Consider the following 18979-nt stretch of genomic DNA (forward strand, 5'->3'; position numbering starts at 1 on the left):
TGCAGAACTGACAAAAGAAACAGTTGTGTAGGCCTACAGCTGATTTCTTCGCCAACATTTCTTCTGAATGTAGATCATATAAGAACAAGAGCTTTTAATTCAGTAATCTTATGTGTAATTTAAATACGGCCATATTTTGCATGCACGCTGTGGGGAGAGTTGCCGCGTTCAAAACAACTGGGAACTCAGAACTGGGAAAATGGAAATCTCCGACTTCAGTGCTTTTAAAAGAACTGTGAATTCGGAAAAAAATTAGCTCCTACTGGCAAAAATTGATCTGAATAGTCATCCAACTCGGAATTCCATTTTTTTCTAGAGCTCCGTCTTTCCACAGTTGTTCTGAACGCCGCAAATGTAGTGTAGACTTGAGCATGCTGTCAGTCGTTGTTACATAACGGAAAGTTTGGCCAGGGGGCTGAACTGGAGTAACATAACACGGGTCAAATGAGGAGTCGCGGTGCCCTGTGAATACAGGCTACATCAGACTCAAGACATGTCTTCCCAAGACTACGACTGTATAGTGATAGGAGCCGGGGTTCAGGGCTCTTTCACTGCCTATAACCTTGCGAAAAATAACAAGAAAACACTTCTACTTGAACAGGTTTGTAATTTATAAAGCGATTTGGCAACAGTTACAACGTGTCAACCAACAACATAATTTATATGGTGTCAACTCCAATGCAACGACTTGTTGGTAGACTACATTTTAGTAATTTAGCAGACGCTTTTATCCAAAGTGATTTACAGTAGTGAGTACATACATTGTCGTGATGGTAACTCGTGGGAATCGACCTGTCTACCAACTGAGCCTACATCGCATAATTGCACGATTGACGGGGTTATTATTTATTTAGAAGTGATAACGTTTTTCTTTGTATTTTCATATTTGGACTGGCCTAGGTATAGTTTCAGCATGTTTCAAACTTCCATGCGGCAATTTCGAAATGTTATGTCTAAGCAGTTTTTCTCTTGTTATGGCAATCACTGACACGTCACTAAATCAGACCATGTCAGCTAACATTTTTTAGATTGGTAAATTAGTCTAGTCAGCTTTCTAAACTTGTAGTATTTTTACCTTTATTTAACTAGGCAAGTCAGTTCAGAACAAATTCTTATTTACAATGAAGGCCTACTGGGGAACAGTGGGTTAACTGCCTTGTTCAGGGGCAGAACGACAGATTTGAACCTTATCAGCTCCAGGATTCAATCCAGCAACCGTCAATGCTCTAACTACTAAGGCTACCTGCCACCCCTTAGTAATATAGTAATCATGTTAGAATTACTGACAGCCAGGGGCCCTGACCTCCAGGGGGCCCCCATTGATTTTCTTAGTCACTCACTCAGAAATCATATGAACATGGCAAAATGTGTAGAATTGCAGAAAATTTGCTGTGAAACTGCAAAGGTTTCTCTCCACCCCATGGCAAAATGAGTAGAATTGCATGATTTATAAAACAGCTAAATCTTCTCTCCACCCCATTGTATAATGTGTAAAATTGTGCAAACTTGCTTTAAAACAGCAACGATTTCTCTTTGCTCCATGACAAAGTTTTGCTTAGGGCCCCAAAAGGCTAGGGAAAAAGATCCTGTGAATATGACAATGGCAACTCCAACTCTGTTTCTGAATGACTTGTTCCTCAGTTTGTCCTGCCGCACTCTCGTGGCAGCTCTCATGGCCAGACACGCATCATCCGCAAGGCCTATGACGAGGACTACTACACCCACATGATGGAGGAGTGCTATCAGCTCTGGTCTCAGCTGGAGAAAGAGGCCAACGTCAAGCTGTACAGGTGAGGACCTTAAGAAAAAGTACAAGGTCTGTCTCAATAGGGGGAAGCAGCGTTAGAAGAACATTGTGAAAGCTTTATACCAGAACACTGAGATTTGTCACATTCAATCTGTTTCACCAGTGTTCAAGCAGCAACTCAATCTGTGTGAGCTATAGATGGATGACTTTCTCATTACCTCGCACGTCACTGAATCACCCCAGACAGCTCACTGCCTGCCTTTGAATGTGGAACAAGGATTTTTCATCTCAATAAACCCCAATTCTCATTCCCAGAGCGAGGAGGGTTTGTTCTTGTAAATACTACAGCAGGATCAAAGTTAGAGTCAGACAGTCAGAGCCTTCAACCTCTGCCTCCCCACCTAAAGCTTCCCTGAACCATTGTCTTAGTTTGAAACCCATTTTGGTTGTCAGTATCAGTCAGCTGCATAACAAATTGGTCATTATACTGTTAGATGACTGATGGATCAATCACCAGTCTTCTACCGCACTCATGTTATGTTCCCAAGGCAAGCACACAATAGCTATAGATCTCCCTCCCTCGGAGCAGCCATCCACGGCAGATGACTGATCGGTCCCCACACTAAGGCCACCTGTGCCCTTGGGCTGGCTAAAACTACAGCACAATGAGAAATGTTGAAGCTATGGCTGCGTGAATCTTTCTGAGCAATTTGTATTTGTATTTCTCAGCCCTGAGGATAGACTTTGAGATGGGTTGGACAATAACCAAATGCCCTTTGACCACAGGCCATTCTGCATAGTGGTATGGCCACACATACATTGCAACCAGCAAACCAGTCTCACTCAGTCATCACACAGCGTGACATGGGTGGCATGGAAGCATGCATCATGTTTAGGACCTTACATGCACTCACGCTTCGCTCTCTCCTTCATTCTCACACACATGTGGACACACAAACACACACACACACAGTCACACACACTCCTAAAATTCTCTGATGAACGGGTAAGGCCGTTAGCAAGTGCTGGCTGATGCATCATGTGGGTTGACAGATGTTGGAGCAGCCTTTAGAAAACACTGTTCTCATAGGGCAGGCTAGCCATCCATCAACCAGACTGCTGCATTAGGGCCCCCTGTTTTTCATAACCTTTCACTCTGAGATCTTATAACTTACCACAGGCTAGGATTTTACAACATTAAATATTCTCAGTGTACTCGGTTTACAAACTGTTGTTTCATCAGATTGCCTTCATTAGATTAGATTGTAAGAGGCCATCTGTGATTTACAGTATACTTACAGGTAAGCTGTTGATTGATTGTGTGGTTCAAACCACTTGCAAATGTGACGACTGGGTTTTCACCAGGGTCTTCTATGTATCACACACAGAAGGTTGGTTGGCACCTTAATTGGTGAGGACGGTAATGGCTGGAGCAGAATTGTTAGAATGGTTTCAAATGCCATTCCATTCGCTCACGTTCCAGCCATTATTATGAGCCATCCTCCCCTTAGCAGCCTCCGGTGGTATCACAAGACTGTGTTAGTCTGCTGAGCTAAAACCCTTAGCTCGGGGGGCCAACGCATGTCTTCAGGTCTCAGACATGGTTATTCATCATGTGAGCATGGTTCTCTGAACCCCAATGATTTTAGTTTAGCGCTAGATCAATTCCGTATCACGGAAGATCCACATTATAGTGCAATTGTAATTTAAAGGTCATTTCCGGTTGAGCCAACATATGCAATTTATACCGTGAATTTAGTCTCCGGAAACGCGGAAACTTGATTCTACATTTTAATTGTGCTATTGTGCGGATCTTCCGTGATACGGATTGAATCTAGGCCTTAGTTTATTTATTTCCACAAATGAAAACAGGACATTCACTACATGATGATTAGGACCTCCTCTCCCAGACGTACAGGTCTGCTAGTGATGGGTCCAGAGCAGGGGGACTACCAGGTGTTCAAGTCCACCCTGGAGAGGAACAAGGTTCCCATAGTGATCCTGCCGAGGGAGGAGTTCAGCCAACACATCCCCCATGTTAACCTGTCCCAGGGAAACGCAGCCCTGGTGGACACCACTGCCGGAGTGCTGTACGCTGACCGCACACTCAAAACTGTACAGGTAAGATGCTGTACACTTACCGCACACTCAAAACTGTACAGGTAAGATGGTGTACGCTGACCGCACACTCAAAACGGCACAGGTAAGATGCTGTGCGCTGACCGCACACTCAAAACTGTACAGGTAAGATGCTGTACACTGACCGCACACTCAAAACTGTACAGGTAAGATGCTGTACGCTGACCGCACACTCAAAACTGTACAGGTAAGATGCTGTACGCTGACCGCACACTCAAAACTGTACAGGTAAGATGCTGTACGCTGACCGCAGGTAAGATGGTGTACACCGCACACTCAAAACTGTACAGGTAAGATGCAGTACACTGACCGCACACTCAAAACTGTACAGGTAAGATGCAGTACGCTGACCGCACACTCAAAACTGTACGGTAAGATGCAGGTAAGATGATGCTGTACACTGACCGCACACTCAAAACTGTACAGGTAAGATGCTGTACGCTGACCGCACACTCAAAACTGTACAGGTAAGATGCTGTACGCTGACCGCACACTCAAAACTGTACAGGTAAGATGCTGTACGCTGACCGCACACTCAAAACTGTACAGGTAAGATGCTGTACGCTGACCGCACACTCAAAACTGTACAGGGTAAGATGCTGTACGCTGACCGCACACTCAAAACTGTACAGGTAAGATGCTGTACGCTGACCGCACACTCAAAACTGTACAGGTAATGATGATGACCGCACACTCAAAACTGCTGATGCCGCTGACATTCAAAAACTGTACAGGTAAGATGATGTACGCTGACCGCACACTCAAAACTGTACAGGGTAAGATGCTGTACGCTGACCTGACCGCACACTCAAAACTGTACGGGTAAGATGCTGTACGCTGACCGCACACTCAAAACTGTACAGGTAAGATGCTGTACGCTGACCGCACACTCAAAACTGTACGGGTAAGATGCTGTACGCTGACCGCACACTCAAAACTGTACGGGTAAGATGCTGTACGCTGACCCGACACTCAAAACGGTACAGTTAAGATGCTGTACGCTGACCGCACACTCAAAACGGTACAGGTAAGATGATGTACGCTGACCGCACATTCAAAACTGTACAGGTAAGATGATGTACGCTGACCGCACACTCAAAACTGTACAGGTAAAAGTGGCATACAGTTTGGTATGTATTGCTTACAAATCTGTAAAAGGCATTCCGCATTATGTTTGCATCCTAGAGGAGGTCATTATTACCAGATGCAGTTAATTGATTGGCCATGTACCTTTAACCCACATTGTCTCAGTGCCTCTTCTAGGGTGTGATAAGACCTCCATAAAGTACAGCTCTCCCTTTCCTTTAGTGCTGTCCTGTTTGTCCTTTATATTACCCCAATGAGTGTCTGACTCTGTAATGACCATTCATTAGTGTTTATCAGCAGCTAGGTAATTGTGTTTTGACCACTAATTAGGAAATACATGATGGCTTGTACACACAATTTGGGAATACTGTATATGGCGTGAGGGAGACAGATAGACCAAGAAAATATGAACTGAACAATGACAAATAGCTCTCATATACCACATTTAATTCATATGCCTAGGTACACATACTACAATGACAAAAGTAGTATTTATTTTACAACGATAACTACCGACATAGGAACTTTTTATAGCATTGAATTGAGTTTATTCAGACATTGGCAGGGAGACACAAAGCATTGGAGAGAAACAGCCTGAAAACACCAAGTGAAATACTTCATTATTTTACTGCTACCTTGGAACAATTATCCTGTCTTGTATTGATTGAACAGATTTTTCCTCTCGGTTGTTCAGATCAAGCATAAAGCATACATTACAACTTGTCATTAGTCGTGATAATAGATCTTTCTACAGCGCCAAGATTACCACCATGTATTCTCATTCTGTCTGTCTAGTTTCATAACCTCTTATCAACATTCTGTCTCACAATCTGCCAGCGTCGATCGTGATTCATTGATGTTTTGTGAAGGGGTGGGGTGTCGGTGTCTTTGAGAGTTTGCACATGTGCATAACCATGAGTGTTTTTCCACTAATCGGGCAGTGGTGATTTTAGCATGTAAATCTTGGTGGGGCAAACTCAATGTTTTTTTGTTGTTGATGCATGCCAGCAAAGCCACTACGCAACACATAAATTGCACTATAACGGTGAAAAACGGTACCCACAAACTGTTAGGGCCTACATAAAGCTGTCCCAACAGCAGAGGTTTCTTTTCAGCACCATGGAGTGAATCCTTACCACCACTACACCTGGCTATCAGTGGGGCCTTGTCTGGCAGCGAAATAGTTCATTCAGCAATATTTAGTGCTTTTTTTAAAACATAGCTGATATGGCTGAATTGCTTAAACAAATGTGGTTACTACTGACAATTGAGATGTGGAAACTATGACATAAGGGAACAATGAGCGCACAAGAGGCAATACGTCATTTCGATGAAGACATTAATGAGCTAGCTAGGACAGACGTAGTCAATATAACTGTTCAGCAATTTCAAAATGTACAGCGACGGAATTCATAACATGGGTCGTTCTTACAATATTATCCCTGTACACCAAGTCAAAACCATAGGATAAATAAGGGGGCATATAAGCAGACAATGAAAGCTCTTATAATATTCAATGATTACATTTTTCTAAAACAGGCTATAGGCTACATGTGCACCATGTGAGGGGGAAAGGGACCAAATTATTAGGGTTAGGCACATGGGCTACTTATTACAGCTTATTACAACTTACCAGCTACTACTACTTGGTGATTCCAAACTTCTTCCATGTAAGAATGATGGAGGCCATTGTGATTTTGGGGACCTTTAATGCTACAGACATTTTTGTTATCTTCCCCAGATCTGTGCCTCGACACAATCCTGTCTTGGAGCTCTATAGACAATTCATCACAATCAGCAGATAGGTTGTATCTCTCAGGCTCACATAGGCATCCAGGTCTCTTACCTGCACTCTAATCTACTAGATATTAAGACTGCTTTAATACGGTTTCAGCTGCCCTGCCCCTTGGTTGTCTTATACCTGCCTAGACATCCACATTCCACTTCCTGTTAAACTTTAATTAACCCTCAACGGAGGAGAAGTTCACCTCAGGATTTGACTGGGATGCTTATATGGACTGTAAACTTCACTTGCATTGTGTTAGGTTAATTTACATGTTACCTGCTTGATACTATTCCACTTCAGTTACTAAGGTTCCTCTGTGTCAGTTTGGTCTCATTCATTTTGAACACACCTTATACGAAGGTGTTCTTTCTCTCCATCACCAGGGACAGTTCCAGAAACTGGGGGGCGTGATCAAGGACGGACAGAAGGTGATTGACATCACACCGGGCTCTGTGGTAACCGTGACGACAGTCAGTGGGGTGTACAGAGCTAAGCGCTTGGTGATCACAGCTGGACCCTGGGCCAACATCCTGCTGTCCCACACAGGCCTTCAGCTACCACTGCAGGTAGGCTACACACTGTAGAACCAGCCAACTCACTACCTCTAACATGAGCTCACACTCCAAAGCACTCCAGTGGAATCCAGTTCACTACTGTCACACCAGGCATACTATGATATGCTCCATATCTTTGATATTGTCAAACCGCAGTGTCACAAATGTTATACACTCAAACACAAATAGACAATAAGGCAGTTGCAATTGAGCTTTATGGAGCATGTATTTGACAACACAAGATTTAAGAAAGGATTTAAAGCTCTAGTCCAAAGTTCAGCACGCAACCATAAAACCCATACCCCATCACATCATTAATGTCAGTAGATAAGGGCAACATTTTGTCCAACCCCAGGTCGAAAAACAAGTCCAATCTCCCTCAATATAGGCCTCCCTCCCCCAGATTATAAGCAGGGAGTGATGACCCGTCATAGCTCTGGTTGGTTCAAGGCAAACCAAGAGGGAGAGTCTGCAGCCCAGTACTGGCGGAACACTCGGTCTGCTATGAGGAATAAACTAAACAAACCCATTCATAGACTAACTTTTACACAGGGCGGTAGGGAGGGAGCCAGCCAAGCAATCTCACAATATATCACCCACCCAAAAGAAAAGGTGATGAAAAAATACTGGGCGTTATTTAAGTTGAGAATTGGAGTTTGTATTGGAATTGCATTATTCAGGATAGCGAGAGGGGCCCGTGGAAGCCATGCCTGAGTGAGCACATAGAGAAAGTATGAGGTATGAGCTTGCCTTAAATACTGCTCTCTCTCTCTCTTTCTCTCTCTCCACCTACTGAATTTTGATGGTCCCCAGAATGAGACGGCTGCCTGTTAGTTTATTAAACTAAAAGCTAGCGAACATTGTGTCCTTATTACCACGTACTGGGAAGATGTGATTTGTCTGAGTGTGTATGCATTTCATTAAATCCCCATTCTCACTGCCGCTACACCACCGCTACCTTTGTAATTGCAGTTGGATTCGATACAACGATGGTAATGGGTAACATCAAATCAAATCTTATTTGTCACAAGCGCCAAATACAGACCTTTACAGTGAAATAAGAAATAAAAGTGGGGGAATTCAAATAGTCTGGGTAGCTATTTGATTAGATGTTATGGCTTGGGGGTAGAAGCTGTTTAGAAGCCTCTTGGACCCAGACTTGGCGCTCCGGTACCTCTTGCCGTGCGGTAGCAGAGAGAACAGTCTATGACTAGGGTGGCTGGAGTCTCTGAGTCTTTTTTTTTTGTCTTTGAGGGAGGTAGGGGGGAGGGAAACATCTTCCCAAGTGCAAGGATCTTCTTTAATCAAATCCCTAATTAAACTAAGAATAATTTTTACGGAGGCCTATACCTGGGCCCTGGGTCCTTGCACTGTGCTGATGACTGTCTATCTGTCTGTTGCTTCCTTGATTAATTAGGTGATAAAGATTAACGTGTGCTACTGGAGTGAGAAGATCCCTGGCTCCTACAACGTCCAGCACCGCTTCCCCTGCTTCATCCAGCTGGAATCAGAGGAGGCAAAGCATCACATCTACGGCCTCCCATCCAATGAATACCCAGGCCTGATGAAGGTTTGGACTTGTCGATACCATAATGTTCCACACAACATTCAGTGATGCATTTGCTTTGGTCTCAAGCAAGGTTACTAACCACACAAGCATAGCCCACCAAGCCACCTTTATTACACTGTTTCCTAGTCTTATTATGTTGAATTTAAATAGAAATACATTCAACTTTTGCTGAGCTCAGAAGTAGGGCAGCAACACTGTCAGCCCCCAAAGTTCTCCAACACTTCCGGATACATAATCACAGGGGAATCTTGTCTGTGTTGCGCTTCCATTTTCTATTCCATCTCTATTTTGAGCATGATGGCAAGCCAGCAGGAGTTGGGAGAGTAATAGCAGCACATGCATGCAAAGGAGAGGGACAGATGGCTGTGCCACATCACATTATTCACTCTGTGGTGTAGTCAACAGTGCTTTGTAACCCATGTACTGTAGATAGAATGCTAATGCTCGGTCAGGCTAAACCATTGTTATTTACCTTTCAGAAGAAAATGCTGCCACACTTTTAATTACCTTTCAAATCAAAATGTGGACACTTCATAGAACATTGCTTTTACATGACATAGGCCTTATACTGTTCTACCTAGGGTCGATGTTCCTGGTAAGGGCACTCCGACTCTAATGACGTTCAATACAGTTTGTATGCATAAAGGTCAGTTGATGAGGTTTTTCTTCTCTTTTTGAAGATTTGCTACCACACGGGCCCTGAGACGGACCCTGATGAGAGAGACAGACAGACGGACAGGGGGGACATAGACATCCTACAGCGTTACATCACCCGCTGCTTCCCTGGCCTGGTGCCCATCCCTGCTGTGGTGGAGAGCTGCATGTACACAGTGAGTATTACCAGTTTCAGAGCTGTATGGGGCTCCCGAGTGGTGCAGTGGTCTAAGGCACTGCATCTCAGTGCTAGAGGTGTTACTACAGACCCTGGTTTGATTCCAGGCTGAATCACAACCAGCTGTGATTGGGAGTCCCATAGGCTGGTGCACAATCAAATCAAATCAAATCAAATTTTATTTGTCACATACACATGGTTAGCAGATGTTAATGCGAGTGTAGCGAAATGCTTGTGCTTCTAGTTCCGACAATGCAGTAATAACGAACAAGTAATCTAACTAACAATTCCAAAAAAACTACTGTCTTATACACAGTGTAAGGGGATAAGGAATATGTACATAAGGATATATGAATGAGTGATGGTACAGAGCAGCATAGGCAAGATACAGTAGATGATATCGAGTACAGTATATACATATGAGATGAGTATGTAAACCAAGTGGCATAGTTAAAGTGGCTAGTGATACATGTATTACATAAGGATGCAGTCGATGATATAGAGTACAGTATCTACGTATGCATATGAGATGAATAATGTAGGGTAAGTAACATTATATAAGGTAGCATTGTTTAAAGTGGCTAGTGATATATTTACATCATTTCCCATCAATTCCCATTATTAAAGTGGCTGGAGTAGAGTCAGTGTCATTGACAGTGTGTTGGCAGTAGCCACTCAATGTTAGTGGTGGCTGTTTAACAGTCTGATGGCCTTGAGATAGAAGCTGTTTTTCAGTCTCTCGGTCCCAGCTTTGATGCACCTGTACTGACCTCGCCTTCTGGATGACAGCGGGGTGAACAGGCAGTGGCTCGGGTGGTTGATGTCCTTGATGATCTTTATGGCCTTCCTGTAGCATCGGGTGGTGTAGGTGTCCTGGAGGGCAGGTAGTTTGCCCCCGGTGATGCGTTGTGCAGACCTCACTACCCTCTGGAGAGCCTTACGGTTGAGGGCGGTGCAGTTGCCATACCAGGCGGTGATACAGCCCGCCAGGATGCTCTCGATTGTGCATCTGTAGAAGTTTGTGAGTGCTTTTGGTGACAAGCCGAATTTCTTCAGCCTCCTGAGGTTGAAGAGGCGCTGCTGCGCCTTCCTCACGATGCTGTCTGTGTGAGTGGACCAATTCAGTTTGTCTGTGATGTGTATGCCGAGGAACTTAAAACTTGCTACCCTCTCCACTACTGTTCCATCGATGTGGATGGGGGGGTGTTCCCTCTGCTGTTTCCTGAAGTCCACAATCATCTCCTTAGTTTTGTTGACGTTGAGTGTGAGGTTATTTTCCTGACACCACACTCCGAGGGCCCTCACCTCCTCCCTGTAGGCCGTCTCGTCGTTGTTGGTAATCAAGCCTACCACTGTTGTGTCGTCAATTGGCCCAGTGTCGTCTGGGTTTGGCCGGGGTAGGTGGTCATTGTAAATAATAATTTGTTCTTAACTGACTTGCCTAGTTACATAAAGGTTCAATTAAAAACATATGTACACAACATTAACCTGTTAACATCTCTGCTGCTTACTGTATCCCAGTAATGGCCATAATACAGTAATGGCCCACAATGGCAATTTACTCTGAACAATTAGAATACCATTATCTTTTCAGTTGGGCTTCATTGTTTATAATCTAAAAATCTTTGATCGACCTACCAAGGCAAGGTACAGAATAGAAATGGGATGAGGGTGGTTCTGGAGTTGAAAATGCAGAGCGAGAACCATTGCGCTGTTTGCCATACCAATCACATCACATGCTCCACGGCTGCATTACCTTTGGGATTCAAACACTAATGGAAAACATCACAGACACTGAATATGATTGGAAACCCCATGTCATTCCTGCCCCCTAGTCAGAGTAGCCTACTGCATGGAGAATGGGACACAGTAGGGGAGAGTGGGGTAAGTTGAGCCATTTTTACATTCAGCATCACTCCGTCAACATATATTTCAGGATGTTGTATATCCCAGGAAATAATCAGAATGCATGTAAACATTACAGTTTTGAAAACATAGCTTGTCCGGGTATGGGGTAAGTTGAGCTGCCTACAAATTTCTGAACTCAATAAAATATTACCACTACCATTTAAAACCATGTCTACCTTTTTTCCCCGAACACAATCACTTGTTTGTCTTTTAACCATTTTAAGCATATATTAACACAGACTGAACATCGAACAAACACGTTGTACTTTTTAAAACACTTTTAACATAGGCCAGGCCAGGCCCTGTAGTTACCTCATATCCCAGAGATAAGGTCTTGCATTATGCCAGGGAAGAAAACAATTTGTTTAACTTGCCATTGGCTCAACAATTGCCTGAATATACCCCAAGGCAAACGTTTTGACTATATTATCCCACATAGCTACAAGGATGCACTATCTTGCTAGGTTTAGGATCTCATATTGAAGCTTATAGAGACCCCAACTGATGTATAGAACAATTTTGTGGTATCCAATTGGTAGTAGTTACAGTTTTGTCTCATCGCTGCATCTCCCGTACGGACTCGGGAGAGGTGAAGGTCGAGATCCATGCGTCCTCCGAAACACAACCCAACCAAGCCGCACTGCTTCTTGACACAATCCCCACTTACCCCGGAAGCCAGCCGCACCAATGTGTTGGAGGAAACACCGTACACCTGGCGGCCGTGTCAGCGTGCACTGCCACCGGCCCGACACAGGAGTCGCTAATGCGCGATGAGACAAGGATATCCCTGTGTATAAAATCGAGCACACTGCCATGCAATCTCCATAGACAAACATTGGCAGCAAAATGGCTTTACTGAAGAGCTCAGCAACTTTCAAGATGGCACCGTCATAGGATGCCACCTTTCCAACAAGTCAGTTCATCAAATTTCTGCCCTGCTAGAGCTCCCCCGTTCAACTGCTGTTATTGTGAAGTGGAAATGTCTAGGAGCAAAAACATCTCAGCCGCGAAGTGGTAGGCCACACAAGCTCAGAGAATGGGACCGCCGAGTACTGAAGCGCGTAGCGCATAAAAACCATCTGTCCTCGGTTGCAACACTCACTATTGAGTTTCAAACTGCCTCTGGAAGCAACGTCAGCACAAGAACTGTTTGTCGGGAACCGCACATATGCATAAGATCACCATGCGCAATGCCAAGCATCGGCTGGAGTGGTGTAAGGCTCGTCGCCATTGGACTCTGGAGCAATGGAAACATGTTCTCTAGAGTGATGAATCACGCTTCACCATCTGGCAGTCCGACGGACGAATATGGGTTTGGCTGTAAAGTTTGGTGGAGGAGGAATAATGGTCTGGGGCTGTTTGTCATGTTTCATGCTAGGCTCCTTAGTGCCTGCGAAGGGTAATCTTAACTCTACAGCAGTGGTTCTTAACCTGGGTTCGATCAAACCCCAGGGGTTCGGTGAGTCAGTCTCAGGGGTTCGGCGGAGGTCAAGACACACATCCGACTCATATGATTCGTGATGACACGCCCCGCTTGGCCATCATTGGCTGCAGGTGATCACGCTACATCGCTTGGCCTATCTGTGCTGCAGGGAATTTGGTGCGCTCAGAAGTCGACTGTGACTGTCGTGATGGTACGTCTTGTGATTTCTTTCTTAATATTTTAATCCCTTCATACTTACTATGTCGAGCAAAAAAATAAAGTGGTCGGACGAATATGTACAATATGGATTCACATGTATAACGGAATGTGATGGGAGTCAGCGTCCTAACTGCATGATTTGCAATGCCAAGTTGAGCAATTCTAGTCTAGCACCGGCAAAACTAAGAGAATACTTCCTTAAGCTGCATGGAGATGGAAAATACAAGAACACAACGCTCGCTGAATTCAAGGTGAAGAGAGCCAGATTCGATGAAAAGGCTACTCTGCCTGTTCTCGGCTTTGTACCCATCAACAAACCGATCCTCACAGCATCGTACGAAGTTGCTTACCTGATCGCAAAGCAGGGCAAACCACACACCATTGGTGAAACACTCATAAAACCAGCTGTGTTGAAGATGGCGAATATCATGCTGGGACAAGAGGCTGAAGTTAAGTTATCCCAAATTCCTCTTTCAAATGACACCATCAGTGACAGAATAGAGGACATGAGCAAAGACATATTGGCTCAAGTAGTTGCAGATCTGATTTCAAGCCCGGCAAAATTCAGCCTTCGACTCAATGAGACCACAGACGTTTCCAATCTAAGCCAGTTTGCTGTATTTGTGCGCTATGTGAAAGACCACGTGAAGATTTTTTATTTTGTAAGCCTCTTACAACAACAACTAAGGCAGCCGATGTGAAGAAACTTGTGGATGACTTCTTCAAAGACAATAATCTTTCGTGGGATATGGTTTCTGCAGTTTGTTCAGACGGAGCTCCAGTCATGCTGGGAAGAAAGTCTGGTTTTGGTGCGCTACTGAAAGCCGATGCACCACACGTCATTGTTACGCATTGTATTCTGCACAGGCATGCGTTGGCAACAAAAACCTTGCCTCCAAAACTGGCAGAAGTATTAAAAATTGTAGTGTAATGCGTGAACTATGTGCGAACTAGTGCTCTGAGGCACTGCATCTTCAGTGAGCTGTGTAAAGAAATGGGCTCTGAATTCGAGGTACTTCTGTACCATTCTAACGTTCGGTGGTTATCCCGGGGACAGGTGCTGAATCGTGTTTTTGCCGTGCGTGTGGAATTAGCCCTGTTTTTGCAAGAGCACCAACATTGTCATGCAGATTGCTTCAAAAATTCTGAGTTCTTTCTCATTTTAGCGTACATGGCTGATATCTTCGCAGCTCTCAATCATCTCAATCAAAAGATGCAGGGCGGTGGAGTCAACATCATCGAAGCGGAGGAAAACCTGAAGGCTTTTTAAAAAAAAGCTACCGTTATGGAAACGACGAACAGAGAACGATAACTTCGCAAACTTTCCCCTGTTGGACGACTGTGTAAGTAAGATCGAAGATGTATCTGGAATCGGAGACATTTCTGTACCTTCGGAACTGAAGCAAGCAATTGCCACGCACTTAGATGAGCTTGCAAAGTCTCTCGACGGATACTTCCCTACAAGAGAGTCATATCCAGAATGGGTGACAGCCGTTCACGTTTAGTGTTGAGACAACAGATGTCAATGATGAATACCTCGATGAAATGATTGAAATTCAGCAGAGCCAGGTTCAACAGCAACTTTTCAGAACAACATCGCTTTCAACGTTTTGGTGTCAACAAATGGTAACGTACCCTGTTATTGCTAAGAAAGCTCTGGAGATTTTCATACCGTTTGTTACAACATATCTTTGCGAGCAAATCCTTTTGGAGGATGCTGGACATAAAAACGAAGAAAAGGAACAGACTTTGTTTGCGAAAATGACATGAGAGACATGACATCATGAGACATGAGAGGCACTTGCCAAGGTGAAGCCGCGCATTTCTGAACTGGTCTCTGAAAGGCAACAGCAGAAGTCACACTGATTTGCAGTAAATATTCATTATTATGTTTGTTTTTTTGTGAAAATCATGTTTTGATGATTTTGTTCTTTGAACACAGTGATGTTGATGCACGGTTCATTTTGTGCACCAGTAAAATATGTTTTGAATTTGAAAAAAATCATATTTTATTTTTCCAATTAAGAAGGGTTCGGTGAATGCGCATATGAAACTGGTGGAGTTCAGTACCTCCAACAAGGTTAAGAACCACTGCTCTACAGCATACAATGACATTCTAGATGATTCTAGATTTTGTGCTTCCAACTTTATGACAACAGTTTGGGGAAGGCCCTTTCCTTTTTCAGCATGACAAATCCCCCTTGCACAAAGTGAGGTCCATACAGAAATGGCTTGTCAAGATTGGTGTGGAAAAACTTGACTGGCCTGCACAGAGCTCTGACCTCAACCCCATCGAACACCTTTGGGATGAATTGGAACGCCCAAGTGGAATGTCCAACATCAGTGCCAGACCTCACTAATGCTCTTGTGGCTGAATGGAAGCAAAGCCCCACAGCAATATTCAAACATCTAGTGGAAAGCCTTCCCAGAAGAGTGGAGGCTGTTAGAGCAGCGAAGGGGGGACCCTCTCTATATTAATGTAATGAGATGTTCGATGAGCAGGTGTCAAGATAATTTTGGTCATGTTTTGTAACTTGCTTCCCACTTTTTCCATGTGGTTTCTTCCTTCACAGACTACATTAAATTATATTTGGTCAAATGATACATTTTGTGTATGTTTTCCTAGAAACAAGGGTGGCTCAATTTACCCCTTTGGTTCAACTCACCCCACTGTCCACTACTGGATATCATCTCCAATCCCCAAACAGATGGTAGTTGGGGTCCAAAATGGACAGGATTTATTCTTCTCAGATGAGTTTCTTGAACCAAGCTGCTAGTTCCCTCAGTTGTTTTCTCTCTGTTTCCCTCCATCAATAACTTATTGACACATTTCGCCTGAATTGCCTCCCCCTCTCTTGTTCTCTCTCTCAATTCACCATATCTTTCTGTTGCAGGTCACGCCAGACAACCATTTTGTCCTGGACCACCATCCCACTCATAGTAACATCGTCATAGGAGCAGGCTTTTCAGGTGTGTACCTGTTGAACATGAGTATTGTCCTCTGTGGCCCAACAAGCCTTTGGCCCAACATAACATGTCCCGCAGCCCCACATCATACCCCAACATAACTGCATCCATAGTGTCACTCACAACATACAGTAAAATAGTGGATGTGTGTGGATGAGCACAAGCCCAAAGAGTTTGGCTTTAAAATGTTTTTTTCACCACTGAGACCCGGCACACACTCAGGTCCAGAGTGGCGCTGAACATCACAGAGCCCTCTGTATCTACTTCAGCTCTATGTACTGTAGCTGTATCTTAGAGTGAGATCTTACACAGGGAAAAGTCAGACAACTTTTAATTAGACAGTCTTTCAAGCCGGCTGTGAAGGGTGAAAAGTTGAGCTATGAGTCCAGACCCGTTTTTATTCCCTAATTAGATGCTCTCAGGGCCCAGGGGCCCTCTTTGTCTGCTCTCACTCTCTCTCTGTCTCTCTCTGTCTGTGTGGTGCGGGTGAGGCAGTGTGGGGGGCTTCTCCTCCCTGGCCCAAAGGGCCAACGGCTGGGGTCTCCTGGCTCCTGTTCCATCTGCTCTGATAGCCGCCTCCTACAGTAATTATATGTATAATTCATTTTCACTTGTAATAGCTTTTAAAGGACCTGGCTGGCACACAGTGCAGTTGGCTGGTGAGAGAGAGAGAGCTGCAGGGATAACAAGGAGGATTAACTCCAAGGGTTAGAGAAAGCCATTTGACAAGCTACATAATCAATACAAGGGAAAGTAGGAATTGAAGAAGTGTTTTGCTTCTGAACCCATTGGTCCCTTGGTGGTGAAATCTGAGGTGTATGACATTTTGATTTTCAAGTCCTTTTTCTGTGGAAAATTAACCATAATAGGATGACTGTTCATCGCGGTCTATTAACCTGTTCTGCTTGCATTTACCATATTATCAGTGTTTTAACTATGTGCTCTAGTAAAGACTGCATCACTATGCTGTGTTCAATCAGTGCACAGGGCTAATCACAATGCTACAAAAAAACCTGCAGCTCCTCTTCTCCTCTCCTCTGTTTGAGTTATCAAAAGCCATGGGCACAAGTGCTTTAAAGCAAGTCCTGGGGGTTGCCATGGTTACAAAGGCACCCAGCTGGTTTGGGCCTGCCATTGAGAGCCCATCGCCTCTTCCTACGAAAACGCATGCAGCGAACTGTCAGAGTGACCTACAGTTCGTTCGCTATAGCCCCGGATGTAAATCGCTGAAGCTTTTATGACTTCAAAGCCCGTCTGGATCCATGGGAGCTCTGAGAAGTTTATCAGGCAGAGACAAAACTCACGCAAGGCATTCTTAAGCCTGGTAGACATTCAGAGTTTTCCTTCCCCTCAGACCCATAGCAACAAGAAGAATCCACCTCTCCTGAGTACAGCGTCAGTTTCCTCATCTCACCCCTAGGCTGACAGCTCACAGCAGGCTCATCCCTGAAAGGAGGTACACATCTCCTTAATTTATCTCTGGCTTGAGCCCACTTAAATGAATAGATGCCCTGTGACGGTCAGAGCAATAGCTCCTGTCCTCTTTGATGTGCTCCGTCATGCAGGGCTCAAACAGGCTGCCTGACTCAGACAATGGGCCAGAAACACACAAGCTATTAATAGAGGCCATTGTAGTGTTCCAGAAGGTGCAGGTTATATATTTCAGCATATTACAGACTCTAGGCCAACCTGAAATGACACCCTTTGCCCTATTTAGTACACGATTCCCCCTTTATAGAGCCTATATAAAGCCTTTATAGAGCCTATATAAAGCTGATAGGGTGCTCTTGAGATGCAGCCTCTGAATTTGAGGACCTACCTGCCTCACTTACTGTGATTTGTTCTCCCCCCAGGTCACGGATTCAAGTTTGGCCCAATCGTTGGCAAGCTGCTGTGTGAACTGAGCCAGGGAGAAGTGCCCTCCTATGACCTCTCCCCCTTCAGAATCAGACGCTTCCAAGCCCACTCCAAGTCAGCACTGTAGGATCGGGACCACTGGCTTTAACAACCATTTCCTCAGGAACCAGACCTTTACAAAATGAAGAAATTAAAGGTTTTCATACCAGTGTGTCTGAAGCCTAAACAAACAATGGCCGTTCGTAAATAAATACTTACTTTTCCAGCTAATCATTGAGAAAAGTGATGTCGGGAGGAGAGCCTTGAAATGAGAAGAGGAAACAAATCAATGATTCACTAAAGCTGATTCCTCAGCTGCTGTGTTTGTACTGCTTTGTAAATCATACTCTCATAGCCTCTGCTTGGACCTGGGACCCATCCTGCAGCATTTCAGACAAGATTAATAATAATGTATTACATTTGTAATGCACATAATAAATGAGAAAATAAAAAATAGTTTAAAATAACAAAACAAATATATCTAACCATATCATGAAAGCAACAAAGTCTAAGAGGAAGGCCATAATGGAACGGCCAGCTGATAGACAATCTAAAGGCCAACTATAACATTGTTGTACAACTGTAAACGCGTTCATCTGTGACAAATGGTATTAAACTTGGGAAAAAATGGTCCCCTTATTGGCCCATATGATTTTATGCATCACTACCTCTCCCCTTCTCACTCCCCCGAGTGAGGCCTTTTTCAAGTGGAGCACATAGTTAAAAAGACATCAGCCGTGTAGCCATTTGTCTTTGCGCAGCCAGCTGTGTGTGCAGTGTGTGTGCAGTGTGTGTGCAGTGTGCAGCCTTTAGCGACGTGTGCCTCTGCCTGTACCTTTGTCCCCATGTAAA

At 44.3% G+C, this 18979-nt stretch overlaps 1 protein-coding gene across 2 annotated transcripts; it reads left to right on the plus strand.

Annotated features, from left to right (window-relative positions):
- The first annotated feature begins 385 nt into the window (after window positions 1–385).
- Window positions 386–18776, plus strand: pipox (pipecolic acid oxidase). Of its 2 annotated transcripts, none has more exons than XM_024445413.2 (8): window positions 386–601; window positions 1642–1790; window positions 3643–3868; window positions 7142–7324; window positions 8730–8882; window positions 9563–9712; window positions 16159–16234; window positions 18085–18776. In XM_024445413.2, exons 1-8 carry the CDS (start codon window positions 494–496, stop codon window positions 18213–18215), a joined length of 1176 nt encoding a protein of 391 aa, XP_024301181.1. In that variant the 5' UTR covers window positions 386–493; the 3' UTR covers window positions 18216–18776. The 2 variants fall into 2 exon arrangements, with proteins under 2 accessions (XP_024301181.1, XP_024301182.1); XM_024445414.2 differs by having other exon boundaries at window positions 387–601; window positions 3658–3868.
- The last annotated feature ends 203 nt before the right edge of the window (window positions 18777–18979 follow it).

Source organism: Oncorhynchus tshawytscha, linkage group LG14, assembly GCF_018296145.1.
Source record: "Oncorhynchus tshawytscha isolate Ot180627B linkage group LG14, Otsh_v2.0, whole genome shotgun sequence".
In the NCBI taxonomy this organism is placed as follows: Eukaryota; Metazoa; Chordata; class Actinopteri; order Salmoniformes; family Salmonidae; genus Oncorhynchus; species Oncorhynchus tshawytscha.

What these genes read in the sequence shown, in the direction of transcription:
- pipox (XM_024445413.2), top strand. Translation starts at nt 494, where the DNA reads ATGTCTTCCCAAGACTACGACTGTATAGTGATAGGAGCCGGGGTTCAG. An exon ending in GCCTTCAGCTACCACTGCAG is followed by an intron (nt 7,325 to 8,729) that starts GTAGGCTACACA and finishes TTGATTAATTAG; the next exon opens with GTGATAAAGATTAACGTGTG. An exon ending in CATAGGAGCAGGCTTTTCAG is followed by an intron (nt 16,235 to 18,084) that starts GTGTGTACCTGT and finishes TTCTCCCCCCAG; the next exon opens with GTCACGGATTCAAGTTTGGC.